This window comes from Silurus aristotelis, assembly GCF_946808225.1.
Source record: "Silurus aristotelis genome assembly, chromosome: 29".
Lineage (NCBI taxonomy): Eukaryota > Metazoa > Chordata > Actinopteri > Siluriformes > Siluridae > Silurus > Silurus aristotelis.
This window is the reverse complement of record NC_139602.1, coordinates 12,005,527-12,023,026: the sequence shown is the minus strand read 5'-3', so window position 1 is coordinate 12,023,026 and position 17,500 is coordinate 12,005,527. Positions and strand designations below refer to the sequence as shown.

The 17,500-nt window shown below is 42.0% G+C and overlaps 2 protein-coding genes across 3 annotated transcripts in view; one reads left to right on the top strand and one right to left on the bottom strand.

Annotated features, from left to right (window-relative positions):
- Positions 1 to 4,359, top strand: part of LOC310722470 (troponin C, slow skeletal and cardiac muscles-like) — a 5,270-nt gene extending 911 nt beyond the window's left edge. Inside the window, exons 2-6 of the mRNA XM_083534917.1 lie at positions 219 to 249; positions 2,960 to 3,106; positions 3,805 to 3,919; positions 4,021 to 4,157; positions 4,243 to 4,359. Coding sequence (XP_083391043.1) covers positions 219 to 249; positions 2,960 to 3,106; positions 3,805 to 3,919; positions 4,021 to 4,157; positions 4,243 to 4,274 — 462 coding nt within the window. The 3' untranslated portion in view covers positions 4,275 to 4,359. The remainder of the gene's footprint in view (positions 1 to 218; positions 250 to 2,959; positions 3,107 to 3,804; positions 3,920 to 4,020; positions 4,158 to 4,242) is intronic.
- A 1,664-nt stretch (positions 4,360 to 6,023) lies between these two features.
- Positions 6,024 to 11,658, bottom strand: rpl29 (ribosomal protein L29). 2 transcript variants are annotated; one of them, XM_083535667.1, is made up of 4 exons: positions 11,567 to 11,658; positions 11,171 to 11,223; positions 7,531 to 7,595; positions 6,024 to 6,186 (listed from the first exon to the last, which is right to left on the bottom strand). In XM_083535667.1, the coding sequence occupies exons 2-4, from the start codon at positions 11,205 to 11,207 to the stop codon at positions 6,094 to 6,096; spliced, it is 195 nt and encodes a 64-aa protein (XP_083391793.1). In that variant the 5' UTR covers positions 11,208 to 11,223; positions 11,567 to 11,658; the 3' UTR covers positions 6,024 to 6,093. The 2 variants fall into 2 exon arrangements, with proteins under 2 accessions (XP_083391793.1, XP_083391794.1); XM_083535668.1 differs by lacking the exon at positions 11,567 to 11,658 and having other exon boundaries at positions 11,171 to 11,245.
- Positions 11,659 to 17,500: the final 5,842 nt, after the last annotated feature.

Genomic DNA, 17,500 nt, shown 5'->3' with positions numbered 1-17,500 from the left:
TTTAGCGTTTGCATGAACAAAGTAAAAGGTATTTCCGGTATGGAGCGAGCAGCTACAGAGACACTGCGCTAACTCTCATTTCTTTTTATACCCTCGGCATTGCTGTGTTTGTTTTTGAAGTTTAAAATGACTGATTTAAACTCATAGTTCTAATGTGATGGAGTTTATATTATTCATGTATTTATATATTACACTAATGACAGCATGTCTGTGTGCAGGTGGAGCAGCTCACTGAGGAACAGAAAAGTGGTAAGTGTGTGTGTGTGTGTGTGTGTGTGTGTGTGTGTGTGTGTGTGTGTGTATTCCCTTAGGATGGTAAAACAGCTGATGATAATTGTGTTTCCCAGAGTGCGGTTTAATGAGTGTTACTGTTGTAGAGAATAACACACTTGGGGTTGTGCTGTTATAGGAAAATAATCCAGAACGTCATCACTTTACCACATCACAGCCCTGGAGTGTTTTATTCCTCTTAAAACCACAGCAACGTCCCAACATTTACAGATTAAAGAATGACCACATACTTTTGAACTACTTGTAGTTACAATGTTGAAGCTTGATAAGAGCCGTTATAACGTACGAGTTCGTGAGTTTATTCCCAGCTTAAAGAAACCTGCTCTGGACCCATCAGACATCAACATCTACAGACCGGTATCACTTCTCTCCTTTCTTTCTAAAGCTCTCGAACGCACTCGATCAGCCAAGCTGTCATCTGTACTTATCTTTCAGCAGCATTTGACACAGTCAACCACAAGACACTTTTGTCAACCCTCAAGAGCCTCAGTATCTGCGGAACAGCATGGGAATGGTTTGCTTCCTACCTGGAAGGTCGCTCATACCAGGTAACATAACACAAGGAGGGGATCCACATCTGCTCTGTGCAGACTCACCACTGGTGTCCCACAAGGCTCAGTACTTGGTCCCCCGGTACTTTTCTCCCTCTATACCCACTCCTTTGGTGAAGTCATATCCTCACATGGGTTTTTCTATCACTGCTATGCAGATGACACTCAACTCATCTTTTCTTTCCCTTCATCAGATACCACAGCTTCCGCTCGGATATCGGCATGCTTGACAGACATATCTTCATGGATGAGTGCTCACCAACTAAAACTCAACCCCAGCTAAACAGAACTGCTGGTCATCCCAGGTGATTCATCTCCAGGTCAAGATCTCCAAATAACACTTCATGACTCTCTGCTCTCCCCTTCAGCCACTGCTTGTACCCTTGGGGTAACTATGGACAATGAACTGTCCTTCTTCTCACATGTCGCTAATGTGGCTTGCTCTTGTAGATTTCTTCTCTACAACATCAGAAAGACTGTTTCTGTCCATACAGGCTGCCCAGGTTCTTGTTCAGTCTCTTGTAATTTCAAGACTCAACTACTGCAGCTCTCTGCTGGCAGGTCTTCCCCTGAACGCTATTCATCCACTGCAAATGATCCAAAACGCAGCTGCACGACTTGTGTTCAAGCAGCCCAAGTTCTCCCACACCACCCCACTGCTGCTCCATCACTGGCTTCCAGTAGCTGCACGTATCAGATTCAAAACACTGATGATGCCTACAAGGCCAAAAATGGACCAGCACCATCTTACCTCAGTGACCTCATCACATCTCACACTGCACCACGCTGTCCGAGATCCTCCAGGACTGCTCCACTGGTACCACCTTCTCTCAGAATGAGAGATAAGTACACTTCAAGGCTCTTCTGATCACAAATGTTGAGCTCATAAAACTAGGAGATACTAACCATATAGACTGTATAAGACTGCAGAAAGAACATTATCTATAATCACACACTCCAGTACTCATGTTAGTTCTCACTCTCCAGTGTTCTGTATTGTTGAAAGATTTATGATCAAACTCTTGATGTCACCCAAATGAGGATGGGTTCCCCTTTTGAGTCTGGTTCCTCTCAAGGTTTCTTCCTCATAACATCTAAGGGAGTTTTTCCTTGCCACAGTCTCCACGGCTGCTCATCAGGGATAAACACACACCTTCACCTTCACTGTTGATTTGTGTAAAGCTGCTTTGAGACAATGTCTGTTGTGAAAAGCGCTATACAAATAAACTTGACTTGACTTGACTTCTCTGTTCTGGCACTGAGGTGGTGGAATGAACTTCCCCTAGATGTCTGTACAGCGGAGTCCCTGACTATCTTCAAGCGACGGTTGAAGACCTTCATCTTCCTGTAACACTTAAATTAGCACTTTCCAGGTTTGCTTTGTAGCATTCAATAATCTTGTGTACCAGTGTAGAGAGATTTATTTGATGTTGTTGAAGTGAGGTGAAGTTTGACCTCATGACCCTGAACATGTGTCTCTGTTTGTCTGTCAGCTCTGAAAATTAAATCCAATCATTACAATGAAACATTTACAAACAACTCGCTCTATTTTTATCTCTCAGAGTCCAATTTCAGTACTGAGCAGTGTATAAACCTCACCATCCCTATTTCTTACAATCACAATATCTCACCATCTCACCGTCTCACCATCTCACCGTCTCACCATCACACCATCTCAATGTCTCACTATCACACCATCACACCATCTCAACATCTCATCATCTCACCATCTCACCATATCACTATCACACCATCTCACCATCTCACCGTCTCACCATCACAACATCTCAACGTCTCACCATCTCACCATCACACCATCTCACCATTATACCATCTCACCGTCTCACCAACACACCATCTCACCGTCTCACCATTTCACCTTCTCACCATTATACCATCTCACTGTCTCACCATCTCACTATCACACCATCTCACCATCTTACCGTCTCACCATCTCACCGTCTCACATTATACCGTCTCACTATCACACCATCACAAAGCCTCACTGTCTCACCATCTCACTCTCACCATCACACCATCTCACTGTCTCACTATCACACAATCTCACCGTCTCACTATCACTATGTGTGTGTGTGTGTGTGTGTGTGTGTGCACAGAGTTTAAGGCAGCGTTCGAGGTGTTTGTTCAGGATGCAGAAGACGGCTGTATCAGCACTAAAGAGTTGGGGAAGGTGATGAGGATGTTGGGGCAGAACCCCACGCCTGAGGAGCTGCAGGAGATGATTGACGAAGTGGATGAAGATGGTAAACATCATCACCTCTTCTTCACTCCTGTCTTCATTCTGAATAAATAATATTACTTTCTAAAACCATTTTTTTCAATACAAAAACTGATTTAATGAGTAACATTTTGAGGATTTATATACAGAGAGCGCGTCAGACAGACAGACAGACAGTCAGACAGACAGACAGACAGACAGACAGACAGAATTTCATGCTCCTGCATCCAAAGACGTCTGATTTATTTGTGTGTCTTCAACTTTGTGTTTGAGAGAGAAGCATTAATGAATAAATATATATTATATCTACTTTATTTTCCAGCAAACAGTTTTATAAAAGTTCACTAATCTTCACTGTGGAATAAATGATTTAGTTCTGAAATAAGGCGTCGATGCCACAATTATCACACTGATATTTATTTACATAATCTGCAGTGTTTTAATAAAGTTTATAATCATTAAATTAATTTTAAAAAGTTTAAATAAAGACCTTTTCTGTTAATTATGCAAATGTATGCAGATTGAATTAGATCAAAGCTGATTTGCACAAATGTACATTTGTGAATCAATTTCAAATGTGAGATTTACGGATTATTATTATTATTATTATTATTATTATTATTATTATATTGTTAAATAACAATGTAATATGAATGTGTGTGTGTGTGTGTGTGTGTGTGTGTGTGTGTGTGTGTGTGTGTGTGTGTGTGTGTGTGCGCGCAGGCAGTGGCACTGTGGACTTTGATGAATTCTTGGTGATGATGGTGAGATGTATGAAGGACGACAGTAAAGCGAAATCGGAGGAGGAGCTCGCGGAGCTGTTCCGCATGTTCGACAGGTGAGTTTTAATTTCATTTGTTTATTGATTTATCACACTGTAATCAATCATAAGTGTGTGTGTGTGTGTGTGTGTGTGTGTGTGTGTGTGTGTGTATACAGAAACAGAGACGGATATATTGATATAGAGGAACTGCGTGAGATGCTGAAAGCTACTGGAGAGACGATCAGTGAAGATGATGTTGAGGAACTGATGAAGGACGGAGACAGAAACAGCGATGGGAAGATCGATTACGACGGTAACAGAAACCTTTGTAGTGTTTAGCGTTTGCTCAGTAACACTCAACACTCAACTCAACACTCACTGTGTTCGTTTTGTTGCAGAGTTTCTGGAGTTTATGAAGGGAGTGGAATAATCTCACACCACACTCCAGGTGTCTCCTGGAGCTGAGCTGAGATCAAATTATTCATTTCACTTAAAGACAATTGGAGAATAATATATTAATATTAAATAAACTTCTGATGATAAACACCTGGATGTGATATTTAATATCGCAGTATTTAGACTGTAATTATTATGAATATTATCCAGTTATTATTGTTATTGTTGAAAATTTGAATATGATATGAATCATATTTATAAAGACTGGAATTCCACACTAGCAGTTTCTGTTACCTTCATGGAGTTGATGATTTTCCTCAAACAGCATGCTTTATTTTTCCTACACAACAGGAGGAACTTACTGATCATTACATCACACCCTGCACTTTTTATCCGTTTACAGCTACATTATAGCAGCTACAGACAAACATTCCTCCTCCAGGGTCAAATATTCTCTCTATTAATAAGAGAATAAAAGCCAGAAAGTCTAAAACCATATAGAAGTGAAGCCTCCTCCATCCTGAAGATGTTCTGAAACTGGACACTGAACTACATCTGATCTATAAATACCTCCATCATGTTGAACAACTGTGTTAATCCTCCTGACTCTCACTAACGAGGGACAGGAACGTTAATGAGATCGACTCGTCTCAGCTCTAATGCCGTGTCCCAGTTCACCTCCTGTCCACCATAAACAGCGTCCCGGTTCAGAGTGGGCGTGTCCCGGTTCAGAGTGGGCGTGTCCCGGAGCCGCAGGGCCTCAGGGTATTTCTGAGGACCTTCACCAGCGTTCACTGACTTTATTACACATTTTGGGGTCAGTTTTTTCCCCCAGTTTGATCACGAACATAACGTTTACCAAAAAGTGAACTCTGGACTAGTTCTCTTGTCCACACAACACACTCCTCAGGTCTTTTCATTCTTTCTTCTGAGGAGATGTTTGGTGTCTGCAGTTGACTTTGTAAAAATGCAATATTCCAGAAAGCAGACATTTGGAACGAGCAGCTTCTCTCGCCGTGGCTGAAGGGCGCGATCTCTTACTCCTTCATCTCGAAACCTGCTGCCGGAGGCTTTGGGTTTATTTTAGAACGAATCACCATCTTACACAATCAGTGAATCAGTAACTGGGAGGTGTAGAACTGGGTTTTGGAGGTCATGTGTGAACTAATACATTCTTCTTGTTGGTTTGAAAACAGATTATTAGAGACCCAAGAGAGCTGCTGAGAACTCATGCCCCCATGGTTAATTTTTTTTTTACTTATCATAGTTTCTGAAGGTCAGATCCACCAGGACCAGACCCCGAGAACCACTGAATACAAACTAGTAATTCTCAGGTCCAAGAAATAAAGGAAATGATTCTCATATCGAACATTTTTTCAATAGAAATCTGAGCTGTGATGAAGAATCTAGTCGATCCCACACTGTGTGCTGAACTTAGAAAGACCACCATGTTATTTTTGTTCCTCCTAGTAAATGGAGAAGGTGTGGCTGAGAAACACCTCCTGAATCACTTTCACTTATAAAGCTATGATCTGATCCTGCTCTGGAATAAGTCTGAGCTTACAGTCCTGTTTCTATGACAACAAATTCAGGATGAGCTTCAGAGAACCAAACAATCCTGACTCATGTCATACAATCAACAAGAACATCTAGATTTCTGGAGAAAAAAAAAAAAAGAGAAAAAAACCCCTCTTGTCTTCCACCAGGAACACGTGTGTGTGTGTGTGTGTGTGTGTGTGTGTGTGTGTGTGTGTGAGAGAGAGAGAAGAAACAAGATTCATGCTCCCTTTTCTAATGTTTTATTGTGGATGGTATAAAGAACATCTGTACAGACAAATGGTTCAAACATCTGTTTATTTGGCTGCCTGCTGCTTGGCGATCTTCTTCAGCCCTTTCTTGTTGTGCTTCTTGGCAAATCGCATGTTCCTCAGAAACTTGGGATCCACCTGCAAGGAGACAGAACAAAATCCATGGTGAGATTTTAATCACACACTCGTCCACTTCCACAGAGCCCTCAGAAACTCACACTGATCACGGTGTGTGTGAGAGAGACTGAGGAATGACATGACAATCTTCAGTGTAATTGTAATGCTGATGTTGTAGATAATTTGGTGAATAAGTTTGTGCCCCCCTGTGTCACACTCACTGCCTCACAAGCCCCGCCTACTTTCATAAAATATCTGACATCACAACCACCCAATCACAGCGGTTCCCTGATCCTCACATTTACTCTGGACTGGGTGGAAAAAACAAACATCTAAATCGCTTTTAAATCTTCTGGAAACATTCTGCCTAAAGAGCTATGTGATCAAAAGTTTGTGCACCCTTCAGAAATCAAAACAACCGATCCTTCATCTTCATGTATCATCACATGCACACAATAAAGCAGAACCTCGGTGTGTTCTCCAGGCCTGGAGCAGGAGAACAGTGATCACGCTCAGGTCAGAGTGAGAACGTGATGTAAACGTGGAGGACTGGAGGAAAAAAAGCTTTTTTTTTTTTTTTTTTTTTACCAGATTTGGAGGGGAAAAAACCCAAAAGCTCCAGGTGCTGCGACACAGAGGTTTAAACTTCAGATTTATATTGAATTGCTCCGTGTCCTTCATCCTCACGTGTGACCTCTACATGCACATGGTGAAGGTTAGACTTCTTCCTGACTTCCAAAAACTACTGAAAGAGCTTTAGCAGAGCGCTTTTCCCTGGTGACTCCACACAGGGATTCAGAAAAGTCCAACACTATCACAATGTGTGTGTGTGCGCATGAAACCAAGACCTTCTGCAGGACAAGTAATCAGACAGTCTGATTATCACCACGTCTGATGCTGAAGGACGACTCGAAAAGGTCCTGATGCCTCGCATACACGCGAGTGTGAGTTTAACTTCTCGTTACAATAACTTCTGAACATCTGAAGTTTTCTGTGTGCACTCAATACACACACACACACTAAAGCATACAGAGTGACACACACACACACACACCCCATCCTCACTAAAGCATACAGAGTGACACACACACACACACACCCCATCCTCACTAAAGCATACAGAGTGACACACACACACACACACCCCATCCTCACTAAAGCAGAGTGACACACACACACACACACACACCCCATCCTCACTAAAGCAGAGTGACACACACACACACACACACACCCCATCCTCACTAAAGCAGAGTGACACACACACACACACACACACCCCATCCTCACTAAAGCAGAGTGACACACACACACACACACCCCATCCTCACTAAAGCAGAGTGACACACACACACACACACTTACCCCCTTCAGAGACTCGTAGCGGTCAGATCGAGGCTTCTTAATGCCATTTCTGTGCCACTTGCGAGCTGATGAGAAAAAAACAGAACAAAACATTATTCACAATTCCAACACAAGTCGCACCACGTGTGTGTGTGTGTGTGTTACTCACACTGGTTGGTTGTGTGTGTGTGTGTGTGTTACTCACACTGGTTGGTTGTGTGTGTGTGTGTGTGTGTGTGTGTTACTCACACTGGTTGGTTGTGTGTGTGTGTGTGTGTGTGTGTGTTACTCACACTGGTTGGTTGTGTGTGTGTGTGTGTGTGTGTGTGTTACTCACACTGGTTGGTTGTGTGTGTGTGTGTGTGTGTGTGTTACTCACACTGGTTGGTTGTGTGTGTGTGTGTGTGTGTGTGTGTTACTCACACTGGTTGGTTGTGTGTGTGTGTGTGTGTTACTCACACTGGTTGGTTGTGTGTGTGTGTGTGTGTTACTCACACTGGTTGGTTGTGTGTGTGTGTGTGTGTTACTCACACTGGTTGGTTGTGTGTGTGTGTGTGTGTTACTCACACTGGTTGGTTGTGTGTGTGTGTGTGTGTTACTCACACTGGTTGGTTGTGTGTGTGTGTGTGTGTTACTCACACTGGTTGGTTGTGTGTGTGTGTGTGTGTTACTCACACTGGTTGGTTGTGTGTGTGTGTGTGTGTTACTCACACTGGTTGGTTGTGTGTGTGTGTGTGTGTTACTCACACTGGTTGGTTGTGTGTGTGTGTGTGTGTTACTCACACTGGTTGGTTGTGTGTGTGTGTGTGTGTTACTCACACTGGTTGGTTGTGTGTGTGTGTGTGTGTGTGTGTTACTCACACTGGTTGGTTGTGTGTGTGTGTGTGTGTGTGTGTGACTCACACTGGTTGGTTGTGTGTGTGTGTGTGTGTGTGACTCACACTGGTTGGTTGTGTGTGTGTGTGTGTGTGTGACTCACACTGGTTGGTTGTGTGTGTGTGTGTGTGTGTGACTCACACTGGTTGGTTGTGTGTGTGTGTGTGTGTTACTCACACTGGTTGGTTGTGTGTGTGTGTGTGTGTGTTACTCACACTGGTTGGTTGTGTGTGTGTGTGTGTGTGTTACTCACACTGGTTGGTTGTGTGTGTGTGTGTGTGTGTGTGTGTTACTCACACTGGTTGGTTGTGTGTGTGTGTGTGTGTGTGTGTGTTACTCACACTGGTTGGTTGTGTGTGTGTGTGTGTGTGTGTGTGTTACTCACACTGGTTGGTTGTGTGTGTGTGTGTGTGTGTGTGTGTTACTCACACTGGTTGGTTGTGTGTGTGTGTGTGTGTGTGTGTTACTCACACTGGTTGGTTGTGTGTGTGTGTGTGTGTGTGTGTGTTACTCACACTGGTTGGTTGTGTGTGTGTGTGTGTGTGTGTGTGTTACTCACACTGGTTGGTTGTGTGTGTGTGTGTGTGTGTGTGTGTTACTCACACTGGTTGGTTGTGTGTGTGTGTGTGTGTGTGTGTGTTACTCACACTGGTTGGTTGTGTGTGTGTGTGTGTGTTACTCACACTGGTTGGTTGTGTGTGTGTGTGTGTGTGTGTGTGTGTTACTCACACTGGTTGGTTGTGTGTGTGTGTGTGTGTGTGTGTGTGTTACTCACACTGGTTGGTTGTGTGTGTGTGTGTGTGTGTGTTACTCACACTGGTTGGTTGTGTGTGTGTGTGTGTGTTACTCACACTGGTTGGTTGTGTGTGTGTGTGTGTGTTACTCACACTGGTTGGTTGTGTGTGTGTGTGTGTGTGTTACTCACACTGGTTGGTTGTGTGTGTGTGTGTGTGTTACTCACACTGGTTGGTTGTGTGTGTGTGTGTGTGTTACTCACACTGGTTGGTTGTGTGTGTGTGTGTGTGTTACTCACACTGGTTGGTTGTGTGTGTGTGTGTGTGTGTGTGTTACTCACACTGGTTGGTTGTGTGTGTGTGTGTGTGTGTGTGTTACTCACACTGGTTGGTTGTGTGTGTGTGTGTGTGTGTGTGTGACTCACACTGGTTGGTTGTGTGTGTGTGTGTGTGTGTGACTCACACTGGTTGGTTGTGTGTGTGTGTGTGTGTGTGACTCACACTGGTTGGTTGTGTGTGTGTGTGTGTGTGTGTGTGTGTTACTCACACTGGTTGGTTGTGTGTGTGTGTGTGTGTGTTACTCACACTGGTTGGTTGTGTGTGTGTGTGTGTGTGTGTTACTCACACTGGTTGGTTGTGTGTGTGTGTGTGTGTGTGTGTGTTACTCACACTGGTTGGTTGTGTGTGTGTGTGTGTGTGTGTGTGTTACTCACACTGGTTGGTTGTGTGTGTGTGTGTGTGTGTGTGTGTTACTCACACTGGTTGGTTGTGTGTGTGTGTGTGTGTGTGTGTGTTACTCACACTGGTTGGTTGTGTGTGTGTGTGTGTGTGTGTGTGTTACTCACACTGGTTGGTTGTGTGTGTGTGTGTGTGTGTGTTACTCACACTGGTTGGTTGTGTGTGTGTGTGTGTGTGTGTGTTACTCACACTGGTTGGTTGTGTGTGTGTGTGTGTGTGTGTGTGTTACTCACACTGGTTGGTTGTGTGTGTGTGTGTGTGTGTGTGTGTTACTCACACTGGTTGGTTGTGTGTGTGTGTGTGTGTGTGTGTGTTACTCACACTGGTTGGTTGTGTGTGTGTGTGTGTTACTCACACTGGTTGGTTGTGTGTGTGTGTGTGTGTTACTCACACTGGTTGGTTGTGTGTGTGTGTGTGTGTGTGTGTGTGTTACTCACACTGGTTGGTTGTGTGTGTGTGTGTGTGTGTGTGTGTGTTACTCACACTGGTTGGTTGTGTGTGTGTGTGTGTGTGTGTGTGTGTTACTCACACTGGTTGGTTGTGTGTGTGTGTGTGTGTGTGTTACTCACACTGGTTGGTTGTGTGTGTGTGTGTGTGTGTGTTACTCACACTGGTTGGTTGTGTGTGTGTGTGTGTGTGTGTTACTCACACTGGTTGGTTGTGTGTGTGTGTGTGTGTGTTACTCACACTGGTTGGTTGTGTGTGTGTGTGTGTGTGTGTGTGTTACTCACACTGGTTGGTTGTGTGTGTGTGTGTGTGTGTTACTCACACTGGTTGGTTGTGTGTGTGTGTGTGTGTGTGTGTGTTACTCACACTGGTTGGTTGTGTGTGTGTGTGTGTGTGTGTGTGTTACTCACACTGGTTGGTTGTGTGTGTGTGTGTGTGTGTGTTACTCACACTGGTTGGTTGTGTGTGTGTGTGTGTGTTACTCACACTGGTTGGTTGTGTGTGTGTGTGTGTGTGTGTGTTACTCACACTGGTTGGTTGTGTGTGTGTGTGTGTGTGTGTGTGTGTTACTCACACTGGTTGGTTGTGTGTGTGTGTGTGTGTGTGTTACTCACACTGGTTGGTTGTGTGTGTGTGTGTGTGTGTGTGTGTGTTACTCACACTGGTTGGTTGTGTGTGTGTGTGTGTGTGTGTTACTCACACTGGTTGGTTGTGTGTGTGTGTGTGTGTTACTCACACTGGTTGGTTGTGTGTGTGTGTGTGTGTGTGTTACTCACACTGGTTGGTTGTGTGTGTGTGTGTGTGTGTTACTCACACTGGTTGGTTGTGTGTGTGTGTGTGTGTGTGTGTGTGTGTGTGTTACTCACACTGGTTGTGTGTGGTGTGGTTCTTAGACTTTGCCATCTTTTAATCACGCAGTCTATAAAGAGAGAAAGAAGATTAAACACTGAAGCCGGAGCCGGTAAACGCGCCCTCCTGCCCCGCTCCCCCGCTCCCCCGCTGCCCCGCTCCCTCCTGCCCCGCTGCCCCGCTGCCCCGCTCCCTCCTGCCCCGCTGCCCCGCTCCCTCCTGCCCCGCTCTCTGCTGCTCTTCTCAGCTCGATTTTCGGTCTGAGGGAATAAAAGCAGCGGCAGAATTTCGGCCCGGTTCGGTTCTGGAGCCTCTGCAGCACCACAGGGAGACGCGTAGAGACAAAAACACTTAATACAAACTACAGATTCGATCAGATTCTACACCAAAACACCGCGGAGAAAAATGGATACCTGCTACACGGAGCCTGAGACAACCGGAAGAGGAAGCCGAAGAGGATTGTGGGAAATAAAAGCCATTCTATAACCGGAAGCCAAAACACACAAAACTGCAGCAGCCCTTTAAAAACCGAGTTAATAACAATAATAATAATAATAATAATAATAATAATAATAATAATAATAATAATAATAATAATAATAATACAATAAATATACACAATACATTTTATATATTCCACATTCTTACATTCATCTCATTATATATACACATCATTCACTAATATAACTACATATATATATATTTACACACACACACACACACACACACACACACACACACACACACATTCATAGTGTTCTTGCTCATCGGCTTTTGCACATTTTTACACTGCTATAACTGTTATAATTGCCTGCTGTACATTATCTATCTATCTATCTATCTATCTATCTATCTATCTATCTATCTATCTATCTATCTATCTATCATTATGTATATATATTAACATATTTATCTGAACTTCTCGATTTGCACATTTGCTCGTTTTTGCACTTGTAGCTGTTAAACTGCATTTCGTTGTTTCACTATACAATAACAATAAAGTTCTATCTGTGCAGTTTTACAGAATAATTGCACTATTGCACAAATATTATGTAATTATTTGTAAATTATTATTAGAAATGAATTAATTCAGATTATTTTGTATTAAATCACAGCACGTGTGAATGAAACACGCTTATATTTATTAATAAAAGAAAAGGAAGTGAGATTGTCTCCGACAGAAAAATAAAAAAATATATATTGCAGTAAAAAAAAAGTTTCTTTAAACAATAGTGTGATGATCAAACTGATCCAGCAGGTGGCACTGTTTCACCATCTGACCGTCTTCCAGTCAGTAGTTTGGACACACCTCCTCCTTCAGTGTTTTTCTTTACATTGTAGTTCCATTTACACTTTACAGATTTACACATTCGTCACATTCTCTCATTCAGCCTTATGAGGTCATCACCTGAAATGGGTTTCAAACAATCTTGAGGAGCTCCCAGAGGTGTTGAGTTCTTGTTGGCTGCTTTTCCTTCACTCTCTGGTCGAACTCATCCCAAACCATCTCACCTGGATTTGGATGCGGTGGTTGTGAAGGCCAGGTGATCTAATGCAGCTCTCCATCACATTAGTTTTCCACTGATCTAATGTCAATTCCTTGTGTTTCTTGGCCCAAGAACCCTAACCCTAACCCTAACCCTAACCCTTGGCCCTCAGAAATAATGGTTTCTTTGCTGCAGCTTGACCATAAAGGTCTGACTCACACTGTCACCTCTGAAGAGTAATGATCAAATTGATCTTCCACTTGAACTCTGAGAAACATTCATGTAAATTGATGGTTTTTGATGCTGAAAGTCTTAATAAACTTATCCTCTGCAGCAGAGGTAGCTCTTGGTCTTTCTTTCCTGGGACGGTCCTCATGAGAACCTGTTTTCACAAGACAACTGAAGCCCTATAACACATTAAGAAGGTGAGAAATGTCACAATTTAACTCTTGATAAAACACACCTGTGACCTGAAACCCATTCCAGGTGACACCTCATGAATCTGATGAGAGAAAACGCCAGGAGTTTGTGAAGCAGCATTAAAGCTACACGGAGCGACTTTACACAAACTGAAATATAAAACATATTCTGGGGATTTAACACGTTTTTGTTTACTACAGAATTCCAGATGTGTTCATTCATACATTGGACTGCTACTGTGTGTGTGTGTGTGTGTGTGTGTGTGTGTGTGTGTGTGTGTGTGTATGAGAGAGTCAGGAAGATTTAACCCCCCTGTAACCGAAGTGTTATTGAGGATAAAGTGAGAGACAGGAGGAATTACTCTTTCACGCTCCATTTATCATTTCTGTATGAATGGAACGTTGCTGCGAGGTCACATGACCAAGCGTCAGGCAGGAAGAAGATAAGAGTGAACTGGTTCAGACTGGTTTATAGAGCAGAGAGAGCCACACACACACACACACACACACACACACACACACACACACACACACACACACACACACACACACACACACACACACATTTACACCATCGCACCACCATCACACACTAACACACCAACATGTGCATATATATATATATATATATATATATATATATATATATATATAGAGAGAGAGAGAGAGAGAGAGAGAGAGAGAGAGAGAAAGGGAGAGATTTATTTATAATATATTGTGTGTGTGTGTGTGTGTGTGTGTGTGTGTGTGTGTGTGTGTGTGTGTGTGTGTGTAAGTTATAAATGTGTGTGTAATGATAAATAATAGTCAGCAGCAGTGTTGGGCAGTAACGCGTTACTTTTGACAGAAATTAATACTGTAACGCGTTAGTTTTAAAAATAAAGTAACTCCGTTAGCGTATGGTGCGTTACCCGTTACTTGTTTAAATGAATGAATTTGGGCTGAAGTGTAGACTACAGTCTGACCTGCTTACAGCAGAGACACATTGTAGGATTGGTGGATGAACCACTGTAAACAGGAAGAAGACGCACTGTGGACGTGTCTCCGTTTATTCAGGTCTGTGCGGCAGTAATGGCGAGTCGAGGCGAGAGCAAGACGAGTTTCTCAAAGTGGAAATATGATCATTATTACACTTTAGTTGAGCATAAAGACAAAAACTTTTAAGTCAAATGTAAGCTGTGTCTTTCTGGTTCGAAGCTCGTATCTACTGCGATAAACAGCAACTCCAATCTGCTGAAGCTCCTCCAGGACCTCCATGCCTGAGGAGCTAGAAGCTATGTGCTAACCCGGTGTTGTGTTCTCATACTTCAGCTGTGAAAGGAACATGTTTAAGAGCTCAACACAACAGCAGAAGCCACTTTAGTGTTTGATTGTGAATCTATTATTCAGCTTGTTTTGTTGTTTATGTCAGAAATCCTTGTGATATATTCAGTGTGTGCTGCTCTGACTTTAATATAATAGTGTTTAAAAATGACTCTGTGTTTAATTCAGTTTTGTGTTTGTGTAGATTATAACACATAAAAGAGCATTAATGAGAACATTAAAGAAGATTCTTTAAAAAAAGAAACTAAAAAGTTACTTTTAACAGTAACGCATTAATTTTTGGTGTAAATAATCAACAAAGTAACGGAGTGACTTTTTAAATGAAGTAACGAGTAACTGTAACTAGTTACTATTTTTTAGTAACGAGCACAACACTGGTCAGCAGTGTGTATTGGCTGGTGTGTGATGCTCCTGCAGGATCTCACTAGGGTTTCAGTTTGATGTTCAATATCAGGTGCTGAGGAGATCCTGCGCATTTCATCATCACCTTCTGTGTACCGAACTTCAATATTCTACATGACACCTACACACACTGCCCCTTTAACACCTAATGATAACTACACACTGTCCTGTCCTGTACTGACTCTGAAAGGACTCTGAATCAAATCTTATTTGATTCTGAATGGACTCTGAATCAAATGTGAATGAACCCTAATTTGACTCTGAATCATCTTTGATTTTATTCTAAATGGGATATGAATTAACTCTAAATAGATTCTGCATGTACTCTGATTTGACTCTGAATCAACTCTAAATAGACTCTGGATTAATACTGATTTGACTCCGAATCAACTCTGAATTTAATTCTGAATCTATTCCTATTCAGCTCTGAATTGACTCTGATTCATTATACAGATATATGTGTGTCTCGTAATGTAACACTGAAGTGGTATTCAGTTCTGGACAGGAGCACCAGGAGAGCCCATCATATGATGCCTAAGTGGTCATGTGTAGTACTTCTTGTGCTCAATATAGAGCTGCTATAGAGCAGAATTTTAATTAATAAAATCACCTCTCTGACTTTATAAAATCCTTCATTAGATCCTCTATCAGATCAGATCAAACTCATGTTGTGGATTCTGATTGGTCTAAATAATTAAAGAGAAGGGGAGGGGGCATGGCCACCCTGTGATTGGCTAAGACTGAAAATGAATAAAGAAAGATCACCGACTGGCACGACTATGACACGAGGTGTGTGAGTCATTCACTGTTTTACACACACACACACACACACACACACACACACACACACACACACACACACATATATATATATTTATGAGGCTTTGTGCATCTTGAAAACTCTGCCTCTCTCTTTCTCTCTCTCTCTCTCTCTCTGTCTATCTCTCTCACACACACACACACACACACACACACACACACACGAATATACACACACACGAATATACACACACACGAATATACACACACACACACACACACACACACACACACACACACACACACGAATATACACACACATAACTAAAATTATTTTCTGGACAGGAAATGACATCACTGTAACCAGGAAAACACAGTTTAATAAAAGCTTAATAAAAATTCACACTTCATATTGAAATACTACAAAATAAACACTACAGTGATTTTTACATTAACTTCCTGTTCAGACACGAAGTGATCAATACAGTGTGAGGAGTGTGTTTGGGTCAGAATAAATGCATTCTTTGTTATTTACATTCAATATGTATTTATTATATTACTGTACGTCTCAGACTCGCTCGTTCACACAACCTGCGCTATCACAGTTTAGCATTGTGCTAACCAGAGGAGGGAAGTAACGGAGTACAAATACTTCGTTACTGTACTTCAGTAGGTTTTTCTGGTATTAGTTTTTTACGCCACTGTTTATTTTTCAGACAACTTTTTACTTTTACTCATTACATTTTTACACAAATATCTGTACTTTTTACTTCTTACATTTTCAAAACCGGCTCTTACTTTAGTTTTAATTCATTGATTTGTTAAAATATTTTTTATTTTCACTGCGCGTCTTTTTCAATCCGCTGGTGTATAAAGTCCTGACCCTCACTCACCACAGATGTAGACTAGTTTATGGAGATAAGAATCAGCAGGCAGAAGGCAGTAAGAAGTTTGGGGTTAATGTGGATGAGACAGAAACAAAACTTTTGTAATATTTCCGCGCCAAGTTTTAAATCAAACACCAAATCCTCCATGTTTTACACAATTTACCCTCTAGGTGGCGTTTTGTGGGTTTTTCCCTCGTAATGGCGACACGAACTTAAATTACTGTCTTTATTGATCGTACAGATAAAAACAATTCATCATTCAAATCTGTAAAATGTCTATAATTTTATATATCAAAGCTTCTTGACTTGAAGAGGTGCAGTTTCTCCGGTATCACCTCATTAACTGTCCGTGTGGAAACATAGCAAAGGCTCTTAATGATGTCCACACGTCTCTGCACTGATACAGCCTTTATATTGAATCACTGTACATATGCTTCCATACATATCACATGCTGTAAATATGATACATGTTTAACACCTCCAAGCTGCCAGTTTTGGGCACCTGAGCAAGCACTTAACTCACTACTGCTCATTTAGTAAATGAGATCATTAAGAGTCGCTCGGGATAAACACTTCCAACAGGAAGTGGCTATATCTCGCTATCTTTGTCTCTCTATTTTCTCTATCTAATTGTCTCTGTGTCTCTTTTAGTAAATGTCTCTGTCTCACTGTATATGTCTCTCTCTTGCTGTCTCTCTATTTGTTTCTCACTCTTTCTAAAGCCGTGTCCGTGTCTCTTTGTCTCTGTCTCTGTCTTTCCTGCTTCTTTACATGTCTAACAAAGGTTTGAGTTTTGAAGTAATGCCATTAGTGATCTATGATGAAAGACTTTCCTGGTTCGATTCTTACCTCTAGTTTCATATTGAACATTATAAGAAGTTTTTAAAAACAGAACAATAAAAGGTCATTAAAATTGGTTGCTGGTAAATCATGGTATATCAGTGGTGCAGGTGTTGGAGATGTGGTTCTTGTACCTGAGTCACTTCTCATAGACTTCGAGTAACTGAGAGAATGTACAGGAAGGAGAAGTTTTGACCCTCTACCATCATGATCTAAGAGAAAACAGTGGT

Coding starts and splice junctions, on each gene's coding strand:
- rpl29 (XM_083535667.1), bottom strand. CDS start 11,207: ATGGCAAAGTCTAAGAACCACACCACACACAACCAGT. Junction 7,596..11,170: donor CCACACCACACACAACCAGT/GTGAGTAACACA, acceptor TTTTCTCATCAG/CTCGCAAGTGGCACAGAAAT. Junction 6,187..7,530: donor GCTACGAGTCTCTGAAGGGG/GTAAGTGTGTGT, acceptor GTCTCCTTGCAG/GTGGATCCCAAGTTTCTGAG.